We start from the raw sequence: 24263 nt of genomic DNA on the forward strand, positions 1-24263 counted from the left end.
CAAGCACCATTTAATTAAATATAGAAACAGCTGATCAAATGCACAGCAGTAAAGCATCACAGAGAATGTGACTGGTTTGAAAATCATGTATAGAGAACTCCACTGTCTGCAATACTGCAAAGAAGCAACGGTCTTTCATTCTCTGTTGGGACTAATTCTAGTTGTTTGAGCACGTCCGTTCCTTCGATTAGTTGCCTGCCCAGGAGGGAATAAAAATGCGGTCAGTCACGAATTTCCACATTTAGCTTACAATCACAAACTACTCAACTAGAGTGAAGGCTATCACAACTTATCTGCATTTGTAAATACCTATTTCCTAACGACTCGAGGTGTGCCCACTTTGCTGCCCATATGCCAAGCATCACTGTGCAGGCAGTGGTCACTCCTGCCTTGAAGCTGCTTGCTGCTGCAGCTTTTCACCTCCCGGCAACCTTCTTCCTCACTGCAGTCAGGAGGGAACTGTCAGAAATACAAACCTGACGTCACCTCCCAGTTCTAAACCCTTCCGTAATTCCTCACTATCTTAAGATGAAGACCAGAACTCCTCCTGTGCCCCCACCAAACCTGTCTGTTCTGCTTTCCACTGCCCCTCAGGGATGTCTTGTTCTGCTCCACACAGATTGGCGTCCAGTTCTTTAACCATCTGGTACCTTCCAGCCATAGCTGCCCCCATCCCCCTGCCTAGCCATCTCCTGGCCTGCCCTCCACTCTCATCTCGGGCTTTAGGCTCTTGGGAAAGGCTTTCAGGGACTCGTACTTGTATTTGGTTCCCCTCGCCATTAGTGCAACTTACAAGGGTGAAATATTTTGAAATTTAAAACTACTTGTTCTCCCTTTGTCCCTACCCCTTTCCCTCTGTGTGTGGTATGTGTGTGTGTGTGTGTGTGTGTGTGTGTGTGTGTGTGTACACACACTCCAGAGGGTTGTGAGTGGGCAGGTGCGCCTGTGTGTGGGTAAGAGGTTTTCTCCTCCCACCATGGGGTCCAGGAATCAAACACAGATCATCAGGCTTGTATGCCAAGTGCTTTTTACCCACTGAGCCACCTCATGGGCTTGGAAATTTTCATCTACTTATTTTTGTTCAAAGCCTGGCCAATCCCTAACCTCCATCCATTGGGTACAGGCATAAGGACTCAAGCCCAGGCGAGTCTGGGCCTCTGCAGACACTCGCCAGCCTTGAGCTAGAACCCCTGAGTGATGCTAGATTTTTGATGTTTTCAGCCAGAAGACAGTGGCATGAAACTGTGGAGATAGCTCACTTGGTGAAGTGCCTACACACAAACGTGAGAACTTAGGTTAAGAGCTGCATACAGCAGAACATGTGTGCAACCCCAGAGTTGGGTTGGTGCTGGGAGACGCAGGCCGAACCATCCCTGCAGTTCTTTGGCCAGCCAGTCTATGCCATACTGGTGAGTTCCGGGCTCAATGGGTGTGTCTAAAAGTAAGGTGTCTGTATCTAATACAGCTAAGCCTTTCAGGTTTGTGCTGGGATGCTGGAGATGGACCCCAGGACCTCATGTATACAGGCGAGCACTCAACCACCCAGGCTATACTGCCTGTGCCTGGGGGTATTTTTACTTATTCTCGAGCTGTTGGTGTGGGTTGTCTTCGTACTTTGTTGATGTGTCCTTTGATGCACAAGTTTTGAATGTTGCTGCCATCCCAATTCACCGGTTATACCTTGTATTGCTCATAGCTTTAGTGTCAAAGCTCAGAATCATTGCAAAATCCAAGTTGTCCAGCTTTCTTTTTTAAAGATTTATTTGTTTATTATATGTGAGTAGACTGTAGCTGTCTTCATATACACCAGAAGAGGGCATCAGATCCCATTACAGATGGTTGTGAGCCACCATGTGGTTGCTGGGATTTGAACTCAGGACCTCTGGAAGAGCAGTCGGTGCTCTTAACCACTGAGCCATCTCTCCAGCCTCCAGCTTTCTTTTTATTCACTTTAGATACCTATGTGGATTTGTGCACATGTACGCAGGTGCCTTAGAAACCAGAAGCATCAGATCTCACTGGCCCTAAAATCAGATTCTGTAGAACTCAGGTCCTCTGCATGAGCAGTACAGCTAGCTCTTAACTGCTGAGCCATCTCTCCAGTCCTCTGATTAACATTACCTTTTAACCTATCGATATCACCATACTTAAAGTGAGTTTCTCACAGGAAATATGTGGTTGGTTCTGAAACTCATTACCTAGTAATTGTATGTTTAGATCAATGTACTGGCTGGTTTTGTATCAACTTGACACAAGCTGGTGTTAACACAGAGAACGGAGCCTCAGTTGGGGAAATTCGTCCATGAGATCCAGCTGTAAGGCATTTTCTCAACTAGTGATCAAGCGGGGAGGGCCCAGCCCATTGTGGGTGGAGCCATCCCTAGCCCCGCCCATTGTGGGTGGTGCCATCCCTGGGCTGGTAGACCTGGGTTCTATAAGAAAGCAAGCTGAGCAAGCCAGGGGAAGCAAGACAGTAAGTAACATCCCTCCATGGCCTCTGCATCAGCTCCTGCTTCCTGACCTGCTTGGGTTCCAGTCCTGACTTCCTTTGGTGATGAACAGCAGTGTGGAAGTGTAAGCTGAATAAACCCTTTCCTCCCCAACTTGCTTCTTGGTCATGATGATTTGTGCAGAAATAGAAACCCTGACTAAGACAATCAATTTAATTAAAAAATTAAAAATAAGGAGAAAGACAAGAACCTACCCCTACCTCTGGCTTCTACATGCACATTCACACACATACAAGCACATCAACACACATGTACACAGCTACATAAACATGTATAGCACACACACACACACACACACACACATACACAACCCCACACAAACAAACCTATCAGTGTAAGGCAGGGAGCCAGGCCTAGACACAGACCAGTGTTTTCTGCCGTGCCTGGGTTAGTTCAGTGGCTAAGCAGAGTGGGGGCAAGTTCTATTACCTAAACCTTGACAGTGCTAACCCTCAGCACACATGCACCCTCTTCATCTGCCTCTGGCCTTCATTCTGTCATCCTCATCCGAAGCTCTGACACAGGCTTAAATGCTCCCTTCAAAACTCACGTTGAACCACCACTGTGGTGATATTAAGAGGAGGGCTTTGAGAGGCGACTGCATCATTAGGGATCTGCCCTCATGAATGGTCCACGGTGTCCACAGGATTGAGTTAATTATCTTCATGTCATGACACAGTCTGCAAGCCTTCCCGGATGCCAGCACCGTGCTCTCAGCCTGCCCAGCCTCCAGCAAATACCTGTAAATCGCCCTGTCTGTGGAGCTGTGGCAGCCGGAGGGGGTGGATGAAGATAAAGGTCACCACCAGAACGTGTGAGCACAAGATAAATGCAGATTCACCATCCGTGAGGGAGGGCAGGAAGCCTTTCTCCAATCAGGCCTCACGCGCAGTGCATGGCGCTGACTATGTGCCCTCTACTGTGATGACCTGGTCAGTGCTCTCTGGTTCACACGTGCCAGAGGCCCAGGAAGCCTTCTGCCACAGGACCAGTTGCCTTGTTATTACCTTTCTCCAGCTCTCTCTCAGTGGCCTGTGGGGTCCTGTGGAAATGTACCAACCCCACTGAAACTATGTGGACAGTTCCCAGGTAAGGTCAGCTTGAGCTCAAACAATAAAGGGGACGCACTGCCTCCCTGAGGCCAGAGTGGCAATGACAATAAAATGACTTTTCCCCCAGAACAGCCATAGACATCCCAGCAAAGCTGGCTTTTACTCAGGAACCCCGGGTTGTGGTCTTAATCTACTTCAAGCCTTCCAAGTAGACCATATGCAGTTCCTGCTTTTTTTTTTTTTTTATGATCATCAGCAAGATGGAAGAGGATATTTGAATAATCTGAGAAGAGATAAAGTTATTTGCATATAAAATTAATTCCAGCATGCCTTTAATCCATGTACTGGGGAGGCAGAGGCAGGAGGATCTCTGAGTTTGAGACCAGCCTGTTCTGCAGAGTGAGTTCCAGGACAGCCAAAACTACACAGTGAGACCTTGCACCGCCCCCCCAAAAAAAGCCAAAAGTCATACACTCACACACACACACACACACACACACACACACAGAGGGAAGAATTACATTCTCACAAACATAACCATTTCTAAAATCAGAATACTTTCTTTGTGTGAGAAATTGAAAACAATTCATTATTTTAAGTTCTGAGTCTATAAATGAAAAGTCATCTAATTAAATCTACCTTTTAGAAGAATTAACTAAGGGCACTATTGCAGTTGAAGCAGACAACGATATGAAAGTCATTTGTTAATTACAGAGACAACAAAAATGGCCCTCTGGAGGGGCTGAAACTACCTAATAAACACTCAGAAATGGTCCACAGCATCATCAGAAAAGACAAGATGCTTGCTTTCTCGTGGGCTCAGCAGTATCTCAGCAGACAACAGAACACAAGACTGACGAAAAGTCTATCCATTATCCACCGTGGGCCACAGCCTAATGAGCTTCTTACTAATATTCTAATAATTACTATAGGTAAGTGGTAGGTAGGTTCATATTGATAGACATATGAGTAGACATCATTACCATAGCTGTGTTTAATTGTGTAAAACTGTGTGTATATGATACATGTGTGTGGTATGTATACCATGGTACATGTGTTGAAATCAGAGGACAATTTTTATAAAGTTGGGAGTTCCTTCCACTTTTATGAGTTTCACGAACTGAACTCATATCAGGATTGTTCAGCACCTTTACCCACTGAGCCATCTTGCCAGTCCTAGTTTCTGTATTCTATGGATAACAAGTTTGTTATAAGTCTTTATTGCTAAATGTGTCCATATTATTTTTACTTTTAGCCCTATCTGTGACTAACCATAGACTATGCACAATAATCATGCAAATATTTTGGGGCAACACTTTATATGTCTGATTATTATACAGAAAAAACCCCCATAAAATACATACCCAAAAGCTACATATTTTTTATCCAGATAGGGAGTTGCTTGTAGTGTGATGTAGAATTGTGACCCATTGGTGTGATGACCTTTATTGACCATTCCAAGAACTCCCCTTTTATTATGAGGAATTGAAAAGTTTTCATCTAGGAAAGAGTAATCATGGGGTCATTGAAGTAACTGTATCTTTTCCAGCTATTACAGTGAGTAAGAAACAAAGAAACCTTGGCAATAGGCTTCATCACGCTTAGCAATACACCCCAAACTGCAAACACTCCCATTCATTTCAATTACTTTCAAATATTTAAGTAAACCTTTTTGTAAAGCTGTAGAATCTCATCTGTCTTTACATAGCTTTAAAACCTTGCTACGTGCGTTGCTCACAGAAAACGGCAACAGATTTCCTTGGTCCATTAGGCAGTGGAGCTTTGTCCAGACGACCATGTGAGTGTTATAAACCTTTCTGAAATACATCATGCAGCTGTCACGCAGAGCCCCGCCACAGCCCTCATGCACTGTGTAGTCACCCATCTCTGCAGTTTACATGCTGCTTCCTCTCCTATGGGTGAGCGGGAAGGACCCTTGTCCCATGGCTACAAGGTTCTGGCTTGGTGATTTAGCTCAGGGGTCAGATACCTAACCTAGCATGTATAAGGTGTTGGGTTCAATGCTAACTTAGTTAACAAGTATTTACCCAGATAGCTCGGCCTCAAACTAAGAAAAGAGAATTGCAATATTCAGGCCAGCCTGACGCACAGAACTTTTCACAGACCCACCTCTACAGCAGTAGTTTTCAAGGCCTGTATTTATTAGAGTGGCTATGTACTTAGGAAAACCGTGTGGCAAGTATCTTCATCAATTGCACCCCCACTTTATATACTGAGGTCTGTAACTCTCACTGAGCCCAGCGATCACTAAGTCCAGCTGTCCCGCTTGCCCTGATGATCCCTTGTCTCTGCTTCCTTAGCGCTAAAATCAGAGGAATGCTGCCACAACAGCCTGGCTTTCATGACGGTTGCTAAGGATCTAAACTCTGGTCCTTGGAGCAGTGCCTTACTCAGTAGTTTTCCCTCCAGCCTGTGTTTTAATATACCACTGACGACTTTAAAGACAGAGTCTTGTTTCTGCCGTAAAGTATGTGATTTTTTTTTGGGGGGGGGGGTATGGTGTTGCATGATGCAAAGGTTTTGTACTTAAAAAAAAAAACTCATTTATTTTTATGTGTATGTATGTGCATGTCTGATACCCACAAAGGACGCAAGAGGGCAATGGTCCCCTGAGCTGGAGCTGCAGGCAGTTGTGAGCTGCGAGTGCTGGGATGCAAGTCATGGTTCCTGGAAGAGTACCAAGTGCTCATAGGCACCAAACCATCTCTCCATCCCTGATACTTCCTGTAAAAATACTCTGTGTGTGTGGGGGGGTGTGGATATGCTTTCTGTAAAAGGATTTAAGATACGTCATATGTGTATATGTGCTCATATGTGGCACATGCATGTGGCAGTCAGAGGACACATTTTGGAATTGGTCTCTCCATGAGTTCTAGGGGCTGAACACAGGTAGCCAGGTCTACATAGTGAGCACTATTCCTGCCGAGCCGTCTCACCAGCCCCAGTAAGAGATTTCTTTGGAATACATCACACTGTAATGGAGCTGACTGTAGCTGGATGCAGAGGCACAGAATTTCTGCTGTCTGTGTCTCCATGATGTTCAGAGGGGCTAACGCAACAAAGGCCCACACCTATGTCTCACGGTGGCCAGGAAGTGCTACTATTCTACTACAGTGTTTTTTCTCTTTGGGTGTGTGTGTGTGTGTGCATGTGTGTGCGTGTGTGGACTGGTGTACACACCAAGTGCAGATAACACGTGCCGGTACCTGAATCTAATCTGTGTGCTTGCTTACAAAGGACAATGGAGATTTAAATGAGGACCGTTCTCATGGCCTAAGTATATTTAAATACTTAGTCATCAGTTTGTAGACTATTTGGGAAGATTAGGCCGGTGGCCTTGTTGCTGGGAGTGGGGCTTGAGGTTTCAGTAGCCCATGCTAGCCCAGTGTTCCTCTCTGGGCCTGCTACCTGCTCCTCACTGAGATGATAATGGACTAACCCTCTGAAATTGTAAGAAATCTCCCAATTCAATGTTTTCTTCGTAAGGGTTGCTTTGGTCATCATGTCTCTTCACAGTGACAGCAGTGACTAAGACAGGGGCAGAGGAAGACACTGGGTGTCCTGTTCTACCATTCTTCAGTTTGTTTCTTTAAGACAGGGTCTCTTTTTAAACCTGGAACTAAGCTGGCCATCATAGGCCCCAGCACCCCCTACCCTGCACACACATGATACAGGTACATACAACCATGCCCAGTTTTTCCACTGTGTTAGAATCCAAACTCAGCTCTTCATGCTTGGGCAACAGCAGCTCATACCCACTGAGCCATTTCTCCAGCCTCTGGAATACTTTTATAAAAGATGATTTTCTGTCTGTCTGTATCTACCCATCTATCTAAATATCTATCTAAATATCTATCTTCCTACCTACCTTCCTTCCTTCCTACCTTCCTACCTTCCTTCCTTCCTTTCTATCCTAATGTTATTTTTGAGATAGGATCTCACTGTGTAGCTCTGGCCCTCCTAGAACTCATTATGGAGTACAAGCTGACTTCTAACTTGCAGAGATATGCCTGCTTCTGCTTCCTGTGTTCAAGGATTAAATGTATGTAAGACCATATCCAACTTCGATACTTCTCTTTATCTATAGATTGATATATTTCACACAGAGAAGGACAAATAAATGTTTTATTACCTGAGTTTTCAAGACAATTCTTAGAAAATATTTATTTTTACTTACTTAAGTATGTGTATATGTGCATGTGTGTGTGAGTATCCATGCAGTCTAGAAGAGCGCGTTGGATCTCTTAGAGGGGGAGTTATAGGTGGTCGTGAGCTATCTGAATGGGTGCTGGGAACCAAATTCAGACCCTGGCTAGAGGCAGGATGTACTCTTAAACATAGAGCCATCTCAATAGCCCCAAGATAATGAACTCTTTTTCTATCATTCCTCCAAAGGGAACCAATTAGACTGTTCTAATATAGTATCATTATGAAGTCATGGGTTTAAAATATATGTTGGCCTCCAACCAATCTATTTTTTATGGAGATCAAATTCCCATGTCTTTGATCAGTGACAGCCTCTTCAAATTGACTTTGTTGGCATTTAGCCATTACTCTAGCAATCTTTAATACCACTCCTGCTATCTGCTATAATAAGGGAACTAATTATACACTGGGGTTTGTCCAACAGAAATAGGCAAGTAAATGTGTATGCAGTGGGCTGGACCAAGAGGCAGCTGAGACAGTCTCATGTAGCCCAGGCTGCCTTCAAACTTTACTTGTCTGAGGATGACCTTGGGCTCCTGATCATCCTGTCTCTACCTCCTCGGTGCTGGGATTACACGCATGATCCACCATGGTCTAAGAAATTAAACCCATGGTTCATGCAAGCTAAGTAAACAAGCATACTACCATCTCAACTATATCTCCAGTGCCAGTAAGACAAAGCTCCCCTTTAAAAACACCTCCAGTTTGAAGGGTAGCACTGTTTTAAACTCTAGTTTCTACTAAATACTGTTACAAATTGTCTTATTTGAGTTCTTTTACATTTGAATAATCAGGCACTGTGACTGACAAACTTGAAAGCTACATACCTTCAAACGTTGGTCCATAAATGGCCTCTCCATCATCTCCTCGTCCTTGCACTATATCTAAGGAGTGACAACAGTCAGATCAGAATGCAGTGATGGCAAAGAGCAGCAGATGCCTTGAGTTTGAGTCTCTCACATCTCACATCAAGCCTAGAGTGCGCTGCCCCACTGAAACCACTACGATGATCACGTCTCTGCCTGTGACTGCTTTTATGTTTATCTATTCAGTAAGTTATGATGGAAAACCTTTGAAAACTAGTAAACTATCACATGACCACACCTTAAAGAAGATTCTCACAGAGCCATTTACTCCATATGTTTTTCCATGTTTCACTTTGCTTTTCAGAGAACTGGAACAATTAAACTGAGCAAACGAAATGGGTAAAGTTCTTTTGAGACAGGGCTTCTCAGTATAACAATGCCACTTGTCTCGGAACTCACTTTGTAGACCAGGCTGGCCCTAACTCCCAGTCACCTTCCTCCTCAGGGCTGGGATTAAAGGCACCACCACCCCATGCCCAGCAAACATTTAATTTATGTGTAGTTTGCTCACAGGTTTGTCTGTGTATTATGTGCATTCTAGAACTGGCGTTACGGACAATTGTGAGCTCCTATCTGGGTGCTGGGAATCAAACCCAGGTCCTCTGCAAGAGCAAGTGCTCTTCACCACGGAGCCATCTCTTCGTCCCCTTTTTGAACATGATGAAGACAGATTCTTCGGGTGCTGGGAAGGTGGCTCACATGATAATGTTTTCTATGCAACCACAAAGACCTGAGTTCGATCCCCACCACCCACGTAAAAACATGCTGGAGTACAGGGCAGGTTGGTACATGCTGGAGGTCTCGTGGATCCTACAGCGGACTGTTCAGTCACCCTAGCTTAGTTGGCAAGCACCAATCACAGTAAGACACCCTATCTCAACAAACGAGGTAAACATCTCTTGAGGAATGGTACCCAATGTTGACCTCTGGCCTCTGCACATGTGCATACAAACCTGCATGTTCCCAACCCACCCTCACACATATACACACACAAGTAGATGCTTTTTAAAAGTCAAATTTAAATTTTCATTCCTTTAATAACTCTTGGCTGGGAGTGTAGCTCAGTGGTAGAATACCTGCCCAGCATGTATAAGACTGTAAAAAAAAACATAGTTATCCACAATAATAACTTACTTATTTAAATAATGTTTTGGAAACAAATTCCTTTAGTATAATGAGAGAGGTTTTGTTTGTAGCTGGAGTTTACAGGAGCTGCATATGTTGGCTTAGGCAATATTCCCATTATAAAGACTCCAGACACAACGTCGTTTAGATCCACTCACACCTGAGAGCTAAGCGGGCCTGTCTTCTGTAGCCCAGCCTCCCCATCTGTACTCTATTTCCTTTAGTTCTCTGATCCACCCTCTGCTCTGTACTGTGTTCAGTACTGGCTGGAGGACTGAGCCATTGTATCCACACATAAGCTAGCTGTAGCAGGCATGTGCTTTCTTTTTTATAGACAGAGTCTGATACAACAATAAGCAGACAGAGAAAATGTATTTGGAAAAGAGCATGGAGCATCTAAATTATGCTATTCATTGTTTATGGACACGACAAAACAAAGGCATCTGCTTATACATATGCCCCACCCTAACACCCAAAGACTATATCCAAGGCCAGGTGTGGTAGTGCACACCTTTAATACCAGCATTCAGGAGCTAGAGGCAAATTGCGGGCCAGGCCTAACTCTTTATAAGCTCTGTAAAGCTAAATGAATGAAAGTCTGGACATTCTGCTTTGGTGATATTTACAATTGTCAGCTCACCTCCTCCTTGTATCCAACCATTCTGGACCACTCGATGAAAAATGGAATCTTTGTAATGAAGCCTTATGCCTCTCTTAGAAATCCCCGACGTTCCTGTGCACAAGACCTGAAAATTTGTACACGTTCTGGGACATGCATCACAATATAGCTACGAAATAAAGATGGAAGGTTTCAAAGATTACTCAATATTTGATCAATTACCGACTCCTTAAAACTTATTTGAAAAAGACAGCAAAATTCTCTTACTTCAAAAATCAGTCTTCCAATTGGAGAAAGATCAATAGTAATGTCCAAGAACACAAAACCGTGCTATTAAAGTTAGGGAGAAAAAGTAATGCAGGTCAGTGCTTTGTAAGAAAGTTTTAGAAATGTTTACAGGGCATTCTCTTCAGTGATAAGATTTAACCACAATACAGCAAATACAAGGTAAACCATAATTCTAATAGAAAACTCAACAGTAAAATTAATGACTTAAGGGAATTTTAAATGCTAAGTCTTTATAACCCACATTACATCTAGTTAAAAACCCTCTCAGCAGTGAAGCTTTGAACAATGTTAACTTAGCATGCAGGACTTAGAGCACATGGCCTAGAAATTTAGAGCCCAGAGCTCAGAGTAGAAAGGAACGGTCAGTCCCCCTGGGGAAGGGACGCACTAGGGATTCTTTGTGCTCTTCTGAGTAGGTTTGGGAAAAGATCCAAGTGAGTCTCACGGAGTTAGTTTTCGGACACCAGCCAAACAAAGCCAACCACATCCACTCGGACTGGGAAACCAAGGCCACTGTGCCCACTATGGTTTGGGCATCACAGGCAGGAAGAGGAAGGGGGTGTTCTGGTTATCTTCGCTCACTCTCTTCTGTTCTACTCCTCATGTGTCATGGGGTGCACCTCCGGCAGAGACAGCTGTTTATGAGGCCTTGCCTTGCCCTAAAAGAGGACATCCAAATTTGGCCATGGAGGTTCCTGTCTGTAATCTCAACATTTTGTGAAGCGGAAGCAGGAGGACTGCTGTGAGTCCAAAGACAAACTGGGCTATATTGTGAGTTTCAGGCTAGCCTGAGCTACAGAGTAAGCAACTGTTTCAAAAAGGCATCCCAAATGAATACCTTGTCTTTATCTCCCTTACCTCTTAGGGTCAACCATACATCTAGAGGGGTGCATTTCAGATCTTGGCTATCACTGTCATATAACAGAAAACCAACTTAATTAATGCAGAACAGAACTTGTCTTGCTTCCTTCCTCAAGAACTCACGTGACACTTCTTTAAATGTATTGTGTTCTGTGTCACTCTGACCTTTTAAGTCTGTTTAGTTAAAACACCGAAGTAACACTTGTGCTGTCTGGCGTCCAGCACGGAAGGGTTAAGAGCATAGTGAGTAAAATTTTCTGTTATTCTTTTCAGATAGTACCTCACCATCCAACCCAGTTGGTCTGGAATTCATTTCAAAGCCATAGCCCAGGCTGACCCTGAACTCATGCAAATCCTCCTGTCTCCGCATCCCGAGAACTGGGATTACAGGCAATAATACAGGCCTACATAATTATAATTAATTTGTTTGAGCCTCTCAGCTTCTTTAAGAGACTCTCCTGTTTAGAATGGATAGTAAACCATAGGCTGGCCTGTTTTCTTTAGGATCTGCTGGGTTTCCCCTTTGTAACATCTGACCATCCTTCCTACCTGGGCAACATCCCAATGGGTATTACCAGCATTTAATGTCTAGGGGCCCAATTCTCCCTCTTCCCACACTGTGAGAGACAGGCAGGTTAGAGACATGTGGCCTAGACTTGCCAGACACGTGCTCTGAAGTCTTGAGGTACGGAATGTATTAGAAAGACACAACTCTTCGTGTTAAGGGTAGCTCTGGCCACTTTCCTGGTATTTGGTCTCCCTTGTTTGTTTCCTAGCTGGTCTCTAAGCTCCTTCCCTGCAAACTCTGAGAGTCAGAAGCATTGCAGCAGCCATCTTGTTTCTTAAGGCAGTCACAGTGGCATTAGGTACACCACTGGACCGAGCCTGGTGGCCGAGGAGCTCATTTTGTCATCCTTACAACCACTATGTCTCCCTCCTTACTGCCACCGACACGCCTGGGGACACTGTGTGTCTCTGGACCCTTGGCTCTTTGAATGCACTGTTTATTCAACCAAACACTCGGTACCTAGTCGGCTTAGTTCCTATTCAAGGCCGTAGTTAAACAAGGGTCCATGAGACAGTGCCGTTGCCTCTGCACGTCTCGGGTCCTGCACAGCACAGGTCATTCTGTGGACACAGGCCAGCATGAGCAGAGGTTCCTACATCAAAGTTTTTCCTTTTTAATTCTCCTTCGTAATAATCCGCGTCATGACCAGGTTTTTGTCAGTGTGATACAGACCTATACATGCTTGGGCAGAGGCAGCCTCAGTTGAGGAAACGCCTTAATCACACTGGGCCTGTGGGCCTAATGTGGGGCATTTTCTTAACTATAATTGATGGAGGAGGCACAGCTCAGTGTGAGCAATAGCATCCTGGACTGTACAGGAAGGGGAGATAGTGAGCAGGAAGCAGCACGCCAGTGAGCAGCATCCCTCCTCAAAGTCTGCATCAGTTCCTGCCTCTAGGTTGCTGCCCTGCCTTCACTTGAAGATGGATGGACACATAAATCCCTTCCTTCCCAAGTTGCTCTGGCTCATGGAGTTTACTACAGAAAGCAAAGGCCACCATCCTTCCTTGGTTCCTCCCCCCCCCTCCCACCCCCCACCCCCAACTGAAACTCATACTTCCTAGTAATCTTTCCCACGGCAATCTGCAATCGCTGCCAACTCTTTCTCACTTTAAAATGTCCTCATCCTGTAGTCCAGATAAACTCCTCGGGCGCTGGTTACTCTTAGTTCACACTTTTCGTACTTCAAACATCATCTCAACATAGTAACCCTCGTGTCGGTGTCAGAAGAGACTAATTAAAATATTTCAAGGCCAGGGCTGGAGAAATGACTCTGAAGGTTAAGCACATTGGCTGCTCTTCCAGGGGACACAAGTTCAGTTCTCAGAACCCACATCAAGGGCCTCACAAAAGCCTTTAACCTCAGCCCTCTAGCCTCTGAGGCACCTGCACATACTTGGCACATAGGACCGCTGAAGTGGCTCAGCAACCCCTTGTTTACCATCCAGGCCTGATGACCTGAGTTCAACCCCCGGAACCCACACATCACTGAATGAGAGAAACAATTCCACAAGCCTGGCGTGATACACATGCCTTAATAATAATACATAAAGACTCATGGAAATGTTTAATAATAATAAATAAAAATAATCACTAAAATATTTAATAATTACTTAATAGCAAGGACCCATTAAAATGTTTTATAGCACAAAATAAACAATGGGATTCAACAGTTTCTGATCTGGTGAGACTGTCCAAACTGGCCTTGGAATTAGGAGTACAAAGAATCTTCCTGCCTCAGTCTCCTGGGAAGCTAACATTACAGGTCATATGGAAGGGTGTTTACATTCTAAAAGCAGTAATTCATGCACAGGGATCGGGAAAGGAGGGGAGAGACACAGCTTCACACCTTGCCCAGCCAAACCCTGAACCTACAGTCCTATGCAGCTGCCTTAATGATGTCCCTGGGGGTTACACCTTAATCCCTGTCCCCCGCACCTACTTTGTGAGTGTATCAATGGTTAAAGACAAATCAGTACAAATAATGGAAAACCCTATTAGAAATCTGTGTAACTTGCCTTGGTGTCTTTTAAGAACTTGGTGGCGTAGTCCACAGTAAGTGCCTCATACAGTGCGGAGGGCCGGACATCAACCACATCCCACACCTTCTGGGCCCACTTCTTAAGATCAAATGCGTTGCCCAGGAGTTGATCATTAATAAAGCACATCACATAGGAGGAATAGACCCAGGTTTCACCCTTCAGTTCCTACAGGGAAAGGGGGGATAATGACAGAAGGAAACAACTGCTAAACCCACAACCCAGAGCTTGAGAATAATTCTACAGCCCGGTTTGCCAACTGCAGGATTCATCTCTTAAAATATGTTTTCTTTTTAAACCATCTTTCAGAATTCTGCTGTCAAAAAAAAAAAAAAAAAAAAAAAAAAAAAAAAAAAAAAAAAAAAAAAACCCTTACCATTTTTGAGACTCTTAACATAATGAAGAAAAGAGGATAACTTAAAAAGCATTCTTTAAACTACTGCAATCGGAGACAGATGAAATTTGGTAATGATGATGATGATGATAATAATGATACATAGAGCATCTGTTGCATTAGCTCGTGAGTTAAATGCACTCTGTTTCCATTTATGAGGTGCACTTTACTGTGTGCATTTGTGGAAGAGGGTCCTAGTTTTCAATGCAAAAAACTGAGGGAGGGAGGAAGAGTGTGTGTGAGTGTGCGTGTGTAATACAGATATGGGGCTCAGACATGAGACAATGATTATTCTGGACAGCGGATAATAGAAAATGCCCCCTGGAGGCCAACAGGAGTTTATACATAATCATGGACAAGGAAGAAAACTCACTTTCCCCAACACTTAAATGTAAAATGAAACTCCTTTTCATCCATGCGATGCGGCCATCCACTTCCTAAGTCCCCAGTGTGGTCAGAGAAACATCGACCATTGAGAAGTTATGGCCTGTTGCTTTCCAGTGCCAGCTCTGGCAGACCATGAGTGACCTGCTGCAGCCATTTACAAGTTATATGGGAGGCTGCTTTGTGAGCCTGTACGACTGCCAGGCTTGGGCTGATGGAAACACAGGGCAACGCTGGTTCTGTGAGCAGAAAATACTGAAGCTCACGCTGCCTGTCACCACTAGGTTCACTCAACAGGAACAAGGGCTGAATCTTTAAGCTGTGCTTTATTCAGAAAGCTACCCATCTGGAAGACAGGATTGGCACCCAGACCATGCCTCCCCCTGTCCTTGTCTGTTAGCATGTCTTGCAAGGAGTGGAGACAAAGGTGGCCATTCCAAGTTCATACTTGCACCTCTGGCCAGTCTTGACTCTGAGACCCATAGTACTGCTCTGTCTCCTCACCCCTCGGTTTGTCCCTCTTGCTCTAACAGCCTGCTGGTCTTGAGACTGAGCTGGAGAAGTTTGGGCAACAGTTTGCCTTTGACCTGCCAGCTTTCTGTGCTGTCAGCTCCTCTGAGGAGCTTTGCTATCCACCAACTTCCTTTCTGTGCCTCTCTTAAAACCTGCTTCCAGCTTTTCACTCCAGAGAACAAACTTGTTCCTGATCAACGGCGAATCACTGATAAGGGCTAAGCAATCCCTGGCTGTATTTTGCAAGACCCAAGCCTGGAACAAGAGAGGGAAGTGTAGTTGGACATTTTGCTCCGGGGAACATAATAAAAGGCATGAAAATGTAGACACTTTATCTATGACTCTGATGCACATCGGGAGATGTGCTGGCTTGCCTGGTCCTGATGTAGTAGCTTTCGGCTGCTCATTTCTTATGATGCTGTTCCTATTGGTTGCTTGTTTATGAGTGGGGAGAGGCTCTCCTATGCTCCCTGAAGGCCAGCTCAGCCTAATGAACTGAGTCACTAGGACCAAATGTGCCAGACATGTTGGCACTGACAAAAGGTGACATGCACACATGGGTATGGGGCTGGGAGAGAGAAGAAAGGAGAGATGCCCAGTAAAGCAGCAATGCAGAACTAGAGGACCTCATTCAGAATGTGGGGAAGGCAAGCAGGAGTGTGCACACGCATCCCCAGGTAGCCTGGGCTGCAAAGGGAGGGGCACAAGGTCTAAGAGGAAGGTAGAAATGTACAAAACAAGCTTACACATGGATACAAACCATAGCCCGTGGCAGGCAGAGAATGTGAGGCTAGTTGGTAATATCATAAACTCAATTATAAAACTTTCCAGTTATTTTATGTAGGGGCCAGAGAGATGGCTCAGTGGTCAAGAGTGCTGACGGATCTTCCAGAGGTCCTGAGTTCAATCCCTAGAGTCTACGTCCCACATGGTGGCTTACAACTGTCTCTAGTTTAACACTGAACTTCCTGTATCCCAGGTAAACTTGGACCAGTGATTCCTCCTAGCTGTAAAAGGATCTGAATGTCTCTCTCCTCCCTATCCACCAATGCTAGAATCATGTCCTCCATACATTAAGCACTATACATAAGTGTTTGCTATGACCTCCCCATATGGTACGTGACTGAGTCAGAATGCCACACCCACATCCTCCTTCCTCTAGGCTCCAGCTAACACCATCTGGAAGCATCTCAGGAAGGTGGCTTCTCAGAGGTAAGCTTTCCTCTTATTTACTGTCTGTTCCAGACAAGCTCTGCTAGTGCCAAGGCAGATTCGTGCTCTTCAAAAGTCCTGTTAGAAGACACATATAGAGAACAAACTTCCACTAAGACAAGCTGCCTCAAGGGAGGGTGGCTCCTGCCAGCAGACAACAGTCCCACACAACTCTGCCATCCCTGATACACACACCCACACTTTCTGGATTGTACACCGAATGTAAGGTGTACAGGAAGTGTAAGCAACACATAAAGAAAGGTAGCCAGCAGGGCTAACCATCATCTCTGACAGCTTAAAATTCATCTTTCTCACATGCTACCTGAAAGAACATTCTGGAAACATTTTACTGTTTAAGAAAGATATCTGGGAAGATGATTAAAATAATCTAGGGAATGTATACAATTAAGAGAAATAATTCCAGCTGGATTTGTCATCTTCCCCAAACTGCACAATAATTCACACAGAAAGATACTGGTAGATTATCCTGAAGCTGTTTGTATTTTAATGTCAATTCCACTTCCCCAAAAAGGGCTGCCTACTCTAGAGGTGACTTCATCTGAACCTTCCCATTTTAATTAGCAAAATAAAGAAAAGTCAGTGACTGGGCGGGGCGAGGGAGGTAGAGAGGAGGTCAGAGGACGAGGTGGTGGAGGTCATGGCAAGATGGAGTTTCCCAAGGACCAGCTAGACCCAGGTGATATTGATTGGCATTAAATAGCTATGAACATTAAGGATTTTATAGGTCTAGTATCTCATCTAGAAGGGCAGTTTGTATCTTTGCCTATTTGATGTAATCTTGTTGTGTAGCAGGTTTGTGGATTGAGAGCTGAATATATAAACTATGAAAAGCTATCGAGCTGTAGAGTTGTGTTTGTGAGATTTTGGGGTACAGAAACACCCTGGGACAGAGGCAGAGAACAGGCGGTAGAAAACCACCAGGGAGGGGAGTTGCACGGACAAGTTTGGCCGTGGTGGTGGCTGAGACCGGGTGCCAGAGGTGCGCAAGGCTCCGTGTCAGGGTTGGGCCTGAGGAGTGAGACCTCAGGGTCGGTAAAGAGATAAACCGATTTTTTATTTTTTAATATTTTACTGCAACAGCTACTTGTGTCCTTTACCCTTACCCTCTTTTTCTCCTCCAGATACTGATCCCAAGCAAATTCTTGAAGAGGAACTATCACAGGATCTTCAAATCTGGACGGGTAAGTGTGTTTCAAAGTCTAGGGTTCAAGAGAAAACAGTTTAAGTTCTCATTTATGTGCTCGCTCAGTTATTTGGGGGCTAGTACATGCTGGCTGTGCGTGCACGTGTGAAGACCAGAGGCCCTCCACTGCTACTCTCCAGCGGACTTGCTGACACGGCATTGCTCAGTAAACTTGGAGCTGTGCCAGCCAGACTGGCTGCAGAGAGCTCTGAGACCTGCTGTCTCCCCTTTCCAGGCTCAGGGTTAGACATGTCTTCCAAGATGCCTGACTTTCATATGGATACCAGGAATCTGAACCTGGTTCCTCATGCCTGCACAGCAGCCACGTTCTAAAGTCAAAATTATTTCCCCCCAATTTTAGGGGTTCTTCAGGGAGTTTCACACAGCACACACAAACCACACTGCCTGAGATGCCTTGCCCTGTTTCCAGAGGCTCTACCAAGTCACTCTGACCCGGCTCACTTATTTCTCACCTTTATGGAACAAGATCAAGAGGGCAAAAGCACGTCTTAGCTTTTCTATATTGGTACCTCATTTGATACATAGTGGAGCATTGATACATAACTCAATAAGTGACTTTGTACCAATGGTTTCAGGATCTGTTATATTCTTTTGGGACTTCCCCTTCCCCCAGTTAAACCTCAGTAGGGGTGCTTGATTTGTAGCAAAAAATAACAACTATTATTGCTGCAATTTATTGATGTAAGGAGAATGACCAAAGAGGTAGTACTATTGTAGTTTTGCCTTTCAGGGAAAGAAGAAAATCCTAAAAAGGTTTAGGCTTCTGGATAGGTTTTAGTATTGAGCGTGCTTTGGCCAAACATTTTTCATGTGTGTGAATCAGAGAAAATTATTTCTAAAACATACTTTTTAAAAACTATGTAAATGTGCGTGTTGGGCTGGGAAGAAAGGTGGTTAATGTTCACGTGACTGTGAATGCTTATAGAAATGAGGCTGCTGGATTTCCTGGAGCTGCAGCTGTAAGAGGTTGTAAACTGGACACGGTGCTGGGAACCAAACCTTGATTGCTAAGGATGATGTTTTGAGGCCCCCAGTGTGGTCTAAAAGGCACAGGCCCAGCATGCTCTATCAGGTGAGATGATTTCAAGAGGGAGAAAGCCTGGGGGACAGTGCATCATACTTGAGGATGTGTGAGAGATGGCAAAGCAACCTGGCCATCTGCCTTCTTAGATTGTGGTACCCAAGCCACGGACCTTTTCTCAATTCCACATTCCGTGTTCAGTTATCCCACAGGATGATCACTGTTTCTAATGAAGAATTATCTAAAGTAATAAGATCAGTCGTTTTAAAATTAGGCCCTGTTATACTTGTTCATAATAGACTATGGGCTATATCCAAATTAAAATATATGCCAATATTTATCCTGACCTTTTTACAAATCTAAATCTATGAATCAAGCATCTGGGATTACTCATAAACATACTGGGATTATAATCAAATATCCTCAATTATGCTAGAACTGAATTTACATTGATACACTCTCATATTTGAACCTAAGGGAAAGTGACATTAAAATATTTTTTATCTTAGTATCTTCTGCAGAAGGTGTGAACTCCTGAACAGTTTTTGAAAGAACTGACAGTCATGTTTAATGTTGCATTTTTTAATGGTTGAAAATAATTGAAAGATAAATCACATTTCATGTTCCATCAGAATTATATATGTCTAACTCAGCATCTACAATAAAGTTTTATTACAACATTTATATCCTGCGTCCATTGCTTTGTTTTGTTGTGGAGACAAGGTATTAATGTAGCCCAGGCTGGCCATCCACTTCCTGTCTTGACTTCTTGAATGCCAGGACTATAGGCCTGTGTTACTGTACTGGGCACACTGTTTTTACAACCTAAGTCTGAAACGGTGTCCCAGAACACCTAACATACTACTTGAACTTCCCAGGAAGAAAAACAAAGTTGCAAATACTTTCCCTGCACTGTGGAACAACCACAAGAAATATTAAAGTCTTAAGAGGGTCAAGAAAGAAAGAGAGGAAGGGAGGAAGGGAAAGGAGGGGGACTGGAGGAGGGAAGAGGTATCCTTCAAACTCTGAAATACCACTTTAGCTGTAACACTGGTTCAAAACAACAAACAACAGAGAAACAAACAGAAGCAGGAAGCCTTCATCCTCCAACTCACACACAAGAGAGCACGTTTACTCTGTGGATGCCGGACAAAAATCAGCACAAACAAAAATAGTTCCTGGTGCAGAGCTGCGTGTATTTCAGCAGGTTTTTTCCTGCTTCCAGACTGCAAGCATGCTGCGGCATGGCTGACCTGGCTAGATTTGTTCTTCCTCATGTTTTCTATCATTCTACATGTTTACAAAGACATACTTGGATCCTTCAAAGCACTTCTAAACCATCTCTTAAGAATCTGAAAATTATCTGATTCTGCAGAAACAACTACAAAAATTATAAAAGAAAGGATTTATACCTTCCACAATTAAATTACTTTTAAAAAATCACAAGAAGCTTTTTTTTAATCTGCAGCAGGGAGGCTGGGGTGAACGCGATGTCTGGAGCGAGGGGTTACCTCAGCGATGGTCTTCTATACCTGAACTCTAGGAGCTTTTGAATATTTTCCCGTAATTCTGAATTCTGCAAATCCACAGTTCAATAAAAGATTTCCCGTGGACTAGCATCTCCATCCATATAGGTGCTCAGAAATTACCATTTTCCCATACGGTCCCCCGGGAAACGCTCTCGTGTCTCTTTTCAGGTCGCCCTTCCCCGCGACCTGCACTTGTCCTCTACGCCCCCATCCTGCCCTAGGACAGAACGTGGACCCCCCCACCCGCCAGCGCTGGCGACACCGCGGCAAGGAGGCTGAGGTGCGCGCGGCGTCCGGGGCAAGGGGTTACCTCAGCGATGGTCTTCGACACCTGAAAGCTGGAGCTTTTGAAGAGCCCCACTACCTTCAGCTTCAGTGGCGGCTCTGGCGGCAACCGCTTGTGGCATGCAGGGGGCTTCGACTTCGGCAGGCACGGCTGCTGGGTGGCCATAGCAGCCCTAGTGGAAAGCCCGGAACACAAATAATGCGAGTCGCCACGGCAACCGCGTGGCTCCACCCCCAACGCTCGCAAGGGGTGGGACCTGAGCGGATTTGTGGGCGGGGCCTCGCATCAACTTCGAGCCTGTTGCTGGTGAAGCCGGGTCTGGGCCAAGAGAGGAACCTGTAGGCCGCGGTGCCCAGAACCCACCGAAGGATCTAAGAACCTGGAACCGTCCACCCGAGACTCCTTCCGGGACTGCCGGCAGCCTCGCGCAGCCAGCCCCGGATTTGCAGAGGACCTCCTTTCCGGGTGGGAGGAGGCCTGTGGTCCCAGGAACGCAGGGGTCGTTCCCCCAGCCAGCTCGCGTTCCTGGGTCAGGGCTGCGCGGGACAACCTGTGGGCGCAGTCAGCCTCGCCACCCTTGCTCCGAAGCATTCCAGCCATGAAGCTCAACTTTTCTCTGCGGCTGAGGGTTTTCAACCTCAATTGCTGGTAAGTGAGCCCGGGCGCGGGCTGCAGCCTTGGAGCCACCATCCTGACCCCACCAGCACATGCCTAGGAAGGAAGCAGGTCTTTTTCAGCAGACTCTGACCTTCCCGAAACGCCAAAGTCCACATCACCTAAAGCCCAGAGCTTGGGTGGTGGCAGCAATCACTAAAGTCCTTATCTCCCAGAGCTGAGGCTATGGCAGCAGTAATCAGTACGAACCTGGCTCATCTCTTTCCTTTTAAAAGATTTATTTTTATTTTATGTGCATTGGTATTTTGCCTGAATGTATGTATATATGTATATATGTATGTATGTATGTATGTGTGTGTGTGTTAATGTGCCAGATTCCCTGCAACTGGAGTTACAGATAGTTGTGAGCTGTCATGTACTTGCTGGGAATTGAACCACTGACCCATCTCTCCTGTCCCCTGCATCCTCCACCCCTACCCCATTTTAGGGACATCCCCTACCTGAGCAAGCATAGGGCCGACCGCATGAAGCGCTTGGGAGACTTTCTGAACTCGGAAAGCTTTGACCTGGCTCTACTGGAGGAGGTGAGGTTGTACAGCAGGCTAGGAGGGCGGCAGGGGGCGCAGGAGGACTGTGCTGTCCAACAAGTGTCCTCACCTTCCTCAGGTGTGGAGTGAGCAGGACTTCCAGTACCTAAGGCAGAAGCTATCGCTCACCTACCCGGATGCGCACTATTTCAGAAGGTGAAAAGTCTCCGCCTGTTTTCAGACGAGGACACTCTCCCCAACATTCTTGCTTGCACTCAAGGTCCTCTTCCTCTGGGTCTGAGAATAGCATCTCTTCTTGCAAGGGCTGCTGTCTGAAAGTATGAAGCTTTGTTTTGGGGCTGATTTTGCATTAGAGAAAAGCTGCTGAACAGAGGGGAAGCGGGTGGCTACTCCCCTCCTGGCTTTTCTGGTTATTAAGCAAGAGTTGGTTTTCAGCGGACTCATCGGCAGTGGCCTCTGTGTGTTCTCCAGACACCCAATTCAGGAAATTATCCAGCATGTCTACACTCTCAATGGCTACCCCTACATGGTAAGATCTCTCCCCTATCCTTGCTAACACAGACTAGACACAGCTTTCCTGGGGTTCTGGCAGGAAGGTGTCAGTACCCTGAGGTTTTGTCTTCCCTTTGCTTGGCAGGTCTGCCACGGAGACTGGTTCTGTGGGAAGGCTGTGGGGCTGCTGGTGCTCCGTCTGAGTGGACTGGTGCTCAATGCCTACGTGACCCATGTGAGTGGGGCTTTCCAGGCATAGGCGGTGGCACAAGCTGCCTGGTGCTGTGGTAGAGACGAGACTCCTCTAACTAGTTCCGCTGCCTGGGGGTGAGGCATGGGATCACAAGGTAGCGGTGGCCGTTCTGTGTCACCCTCTGTGCCATGTGACAGATGACAAGACTTCTCTTTGATTTCACGTATTCCGCTTTAGCTCCATGCTGAGTACAGCCGACAGAAAGACATCTACTTAGCGCACCGTGTGGCCCAAGCCTGGGAACTGGCCCAGTTCATCCAGTGTGTGAGCCTGGCCTCGATGGGGCTCTGTGGGGTGGGGACTGGGGTCGAGGGTTGTCCCCGAGAGGGCAAATAGTAAGGGAAGGATTTCCTCTTTGCCACTGTCCCCCAACTCAGCCACACATCCAAGAATGCAGATGTGGTTCTGTTGTGTGGGGACCTCAACATGCACCCCAAAGACCTGGGCTGCTGCCTGCTGAAAGAGTGGACAGGGCTCCATGATGCCTTTGTTGAGACTGAGGACTTTAAGGTGAGGGACTGTTTCCTACCTACTTGTTTCCATCTGTCCCTCAGCATCCTTGTCACCTGTTCACCTGTTTCCCTAGGGCTCTGATGATGGCTGTACCATGGTACCCAAGAATTGCTATGTCAGCCAACAGGACCTGGGACCATTTCCGCTTGGCATCCGTATCGACTACGTGCTTTACAAGGTCAGGCTCTTATTCCCAGCATGCCTTTCTCTATTCTCTTCCTCTGTCCTGGGTCACTGTGCTGATCTTTACCAAAGCGAATGCAGGCTTGGGCCACTGAGGGCTAGAGAATGGGACCCTGTTGGCTGGTTCTCTGGGAGAATTTAAGCTTCTCTGTGTTCTTGCTCTTCCTAGGCAGTCTCTGGCTTCCACATCTGCTGTAAGACTCTGAAAACCACTACAGGCTGTGACCCGCACAATGGCACCCCCTTCTCTGATCATGAGGCGCTCATGGCTACTTTGTATGTGAGGGACAGTCCCCCTCAGGAAGACCCCTGCTCTGCCCAAGGTGAATCAGTCAGTGTTCCCTTTGTCCCTTTCTACTTTAAGGCAGCCCCTGCCTCCATCCTGACCCTCCCCTGTCTGCTGTTCTCCCTTGTTCTAGGACCTCCAGAAAGGTCAGCGTTGATCAGCGTGCTAAGGGAGGCAAGGACAGAGTTGGGGCTCGGTGTAGCTCAAGCTCACTGGTGGGCTGCACTCTCAGGCTATGTGATCGTTTGGGGGCTGTTCCTCCTGGTATTACTGTGTGTTCTGGCTGCAGGAGAAGAGGCCAGGGAAGTGGCCATAATCCTCTGGACACCCAATGTGGGTCTGGTGCTGGGGGCAGGCGCAGTCTACCTTTTCCACAAGCAGGAGGCCAAAGGCTTATGTCGGGCCCTGGCTGAGATGCAGCATGTTCTGACCAGGGAAACAGAGACCCAGGACCGAGGCTCAGAGCCTCAACTAGCCCACTGCTGGCAGCAGGAAGGGAACAGAGCTGGAGAACAATAAAGCTTATTTGACACTCTCCAGTGGCCCTAGTTCCTTGCAGAGGCGTGATGGGAACGGAGGGTCTCCTAGCACAGAGCACAAACCCTGCTCGTGGCCATGGTGCTTTTATTGTAAACAATGAAGCCCCTGACAAGG

The 24263-nt window shown here is 45.9% G+C and overlaps 2 protein-coding genes across 3 annotated transcripts; one reads left to right on the forward strand and one right to left on the reverse strand.

The window, feature by feature from the left end:
• Nucleotides 1-83: 83 nt before the first annotated feature.
• PPIL6 (peptidylprolyl isomerase like 6) lies at nt 84-20884 on the reverse strand (the record flags this gene model as incomplete). 2 transcript variants are annotated; one of them, XM_080938294.1, is made up of 8 exons in its annotated part: nt 84-195; nt 4927-5062; nt 8617-8673; nt 10421-10568; nt 10667-10729; nt 14135-14323; nt 17783-17878; nt 20744-20884. In XM_080938294.1, the coding sequence occupies 8 exons, from the start codon at nt 20882-20884 to the stop codon at nt 84-86; spliced, it is 942 nt and encodes a 313-aa protein (XP_080794420.1). The 2 variants fall into 2 exon arrangements, with proteins under 2 accessions (XP_080794420.1, XP_080794421.1); XM_080938295.1 differs by lacking the exon at nt 8617-8673.
• Nucleotides 20885-21038: 154 nt separating this feature from the next.
• Nucleotides 21039-24128, forward strand: SMPD2 (sphingomyelin phosphodiesterase 2; the record flags this gene model as incomplete). Its single annotated transcript, XM_080938204.1, has 10 exons — nt 21039-21367; nt 21822-21918; nt 22001-22077; nt 22354-22411; nt 22520-22609; nt 22805-22887; nt 23005-23137; nt 23214-23318; nt 23493-23646; nt 23743-24128. Exons 1-10 carry the CDS (start codon nt 21318-21320, stop codon nt 24126-24128), a joined length of 1233 nt encoding a protein of 410 aa, XP_080794330.1. The 5' UTR covers nt 21039-21317.
• Nucleotides 24129-24263: the final 135 nt, after the last annotated feature.

Source organism: Micromys minutus, assembly GCF_963924665.1.
Source record: "Micromys minutus genome assembly, chromosome: 25".
Classification (NCBI taxonomy): domain Eukaryota; kingdom Metazoa; phylum Chordata; class Mammalia; order Rodentia; family Muridae; genus Micromys; species Micromys minutus.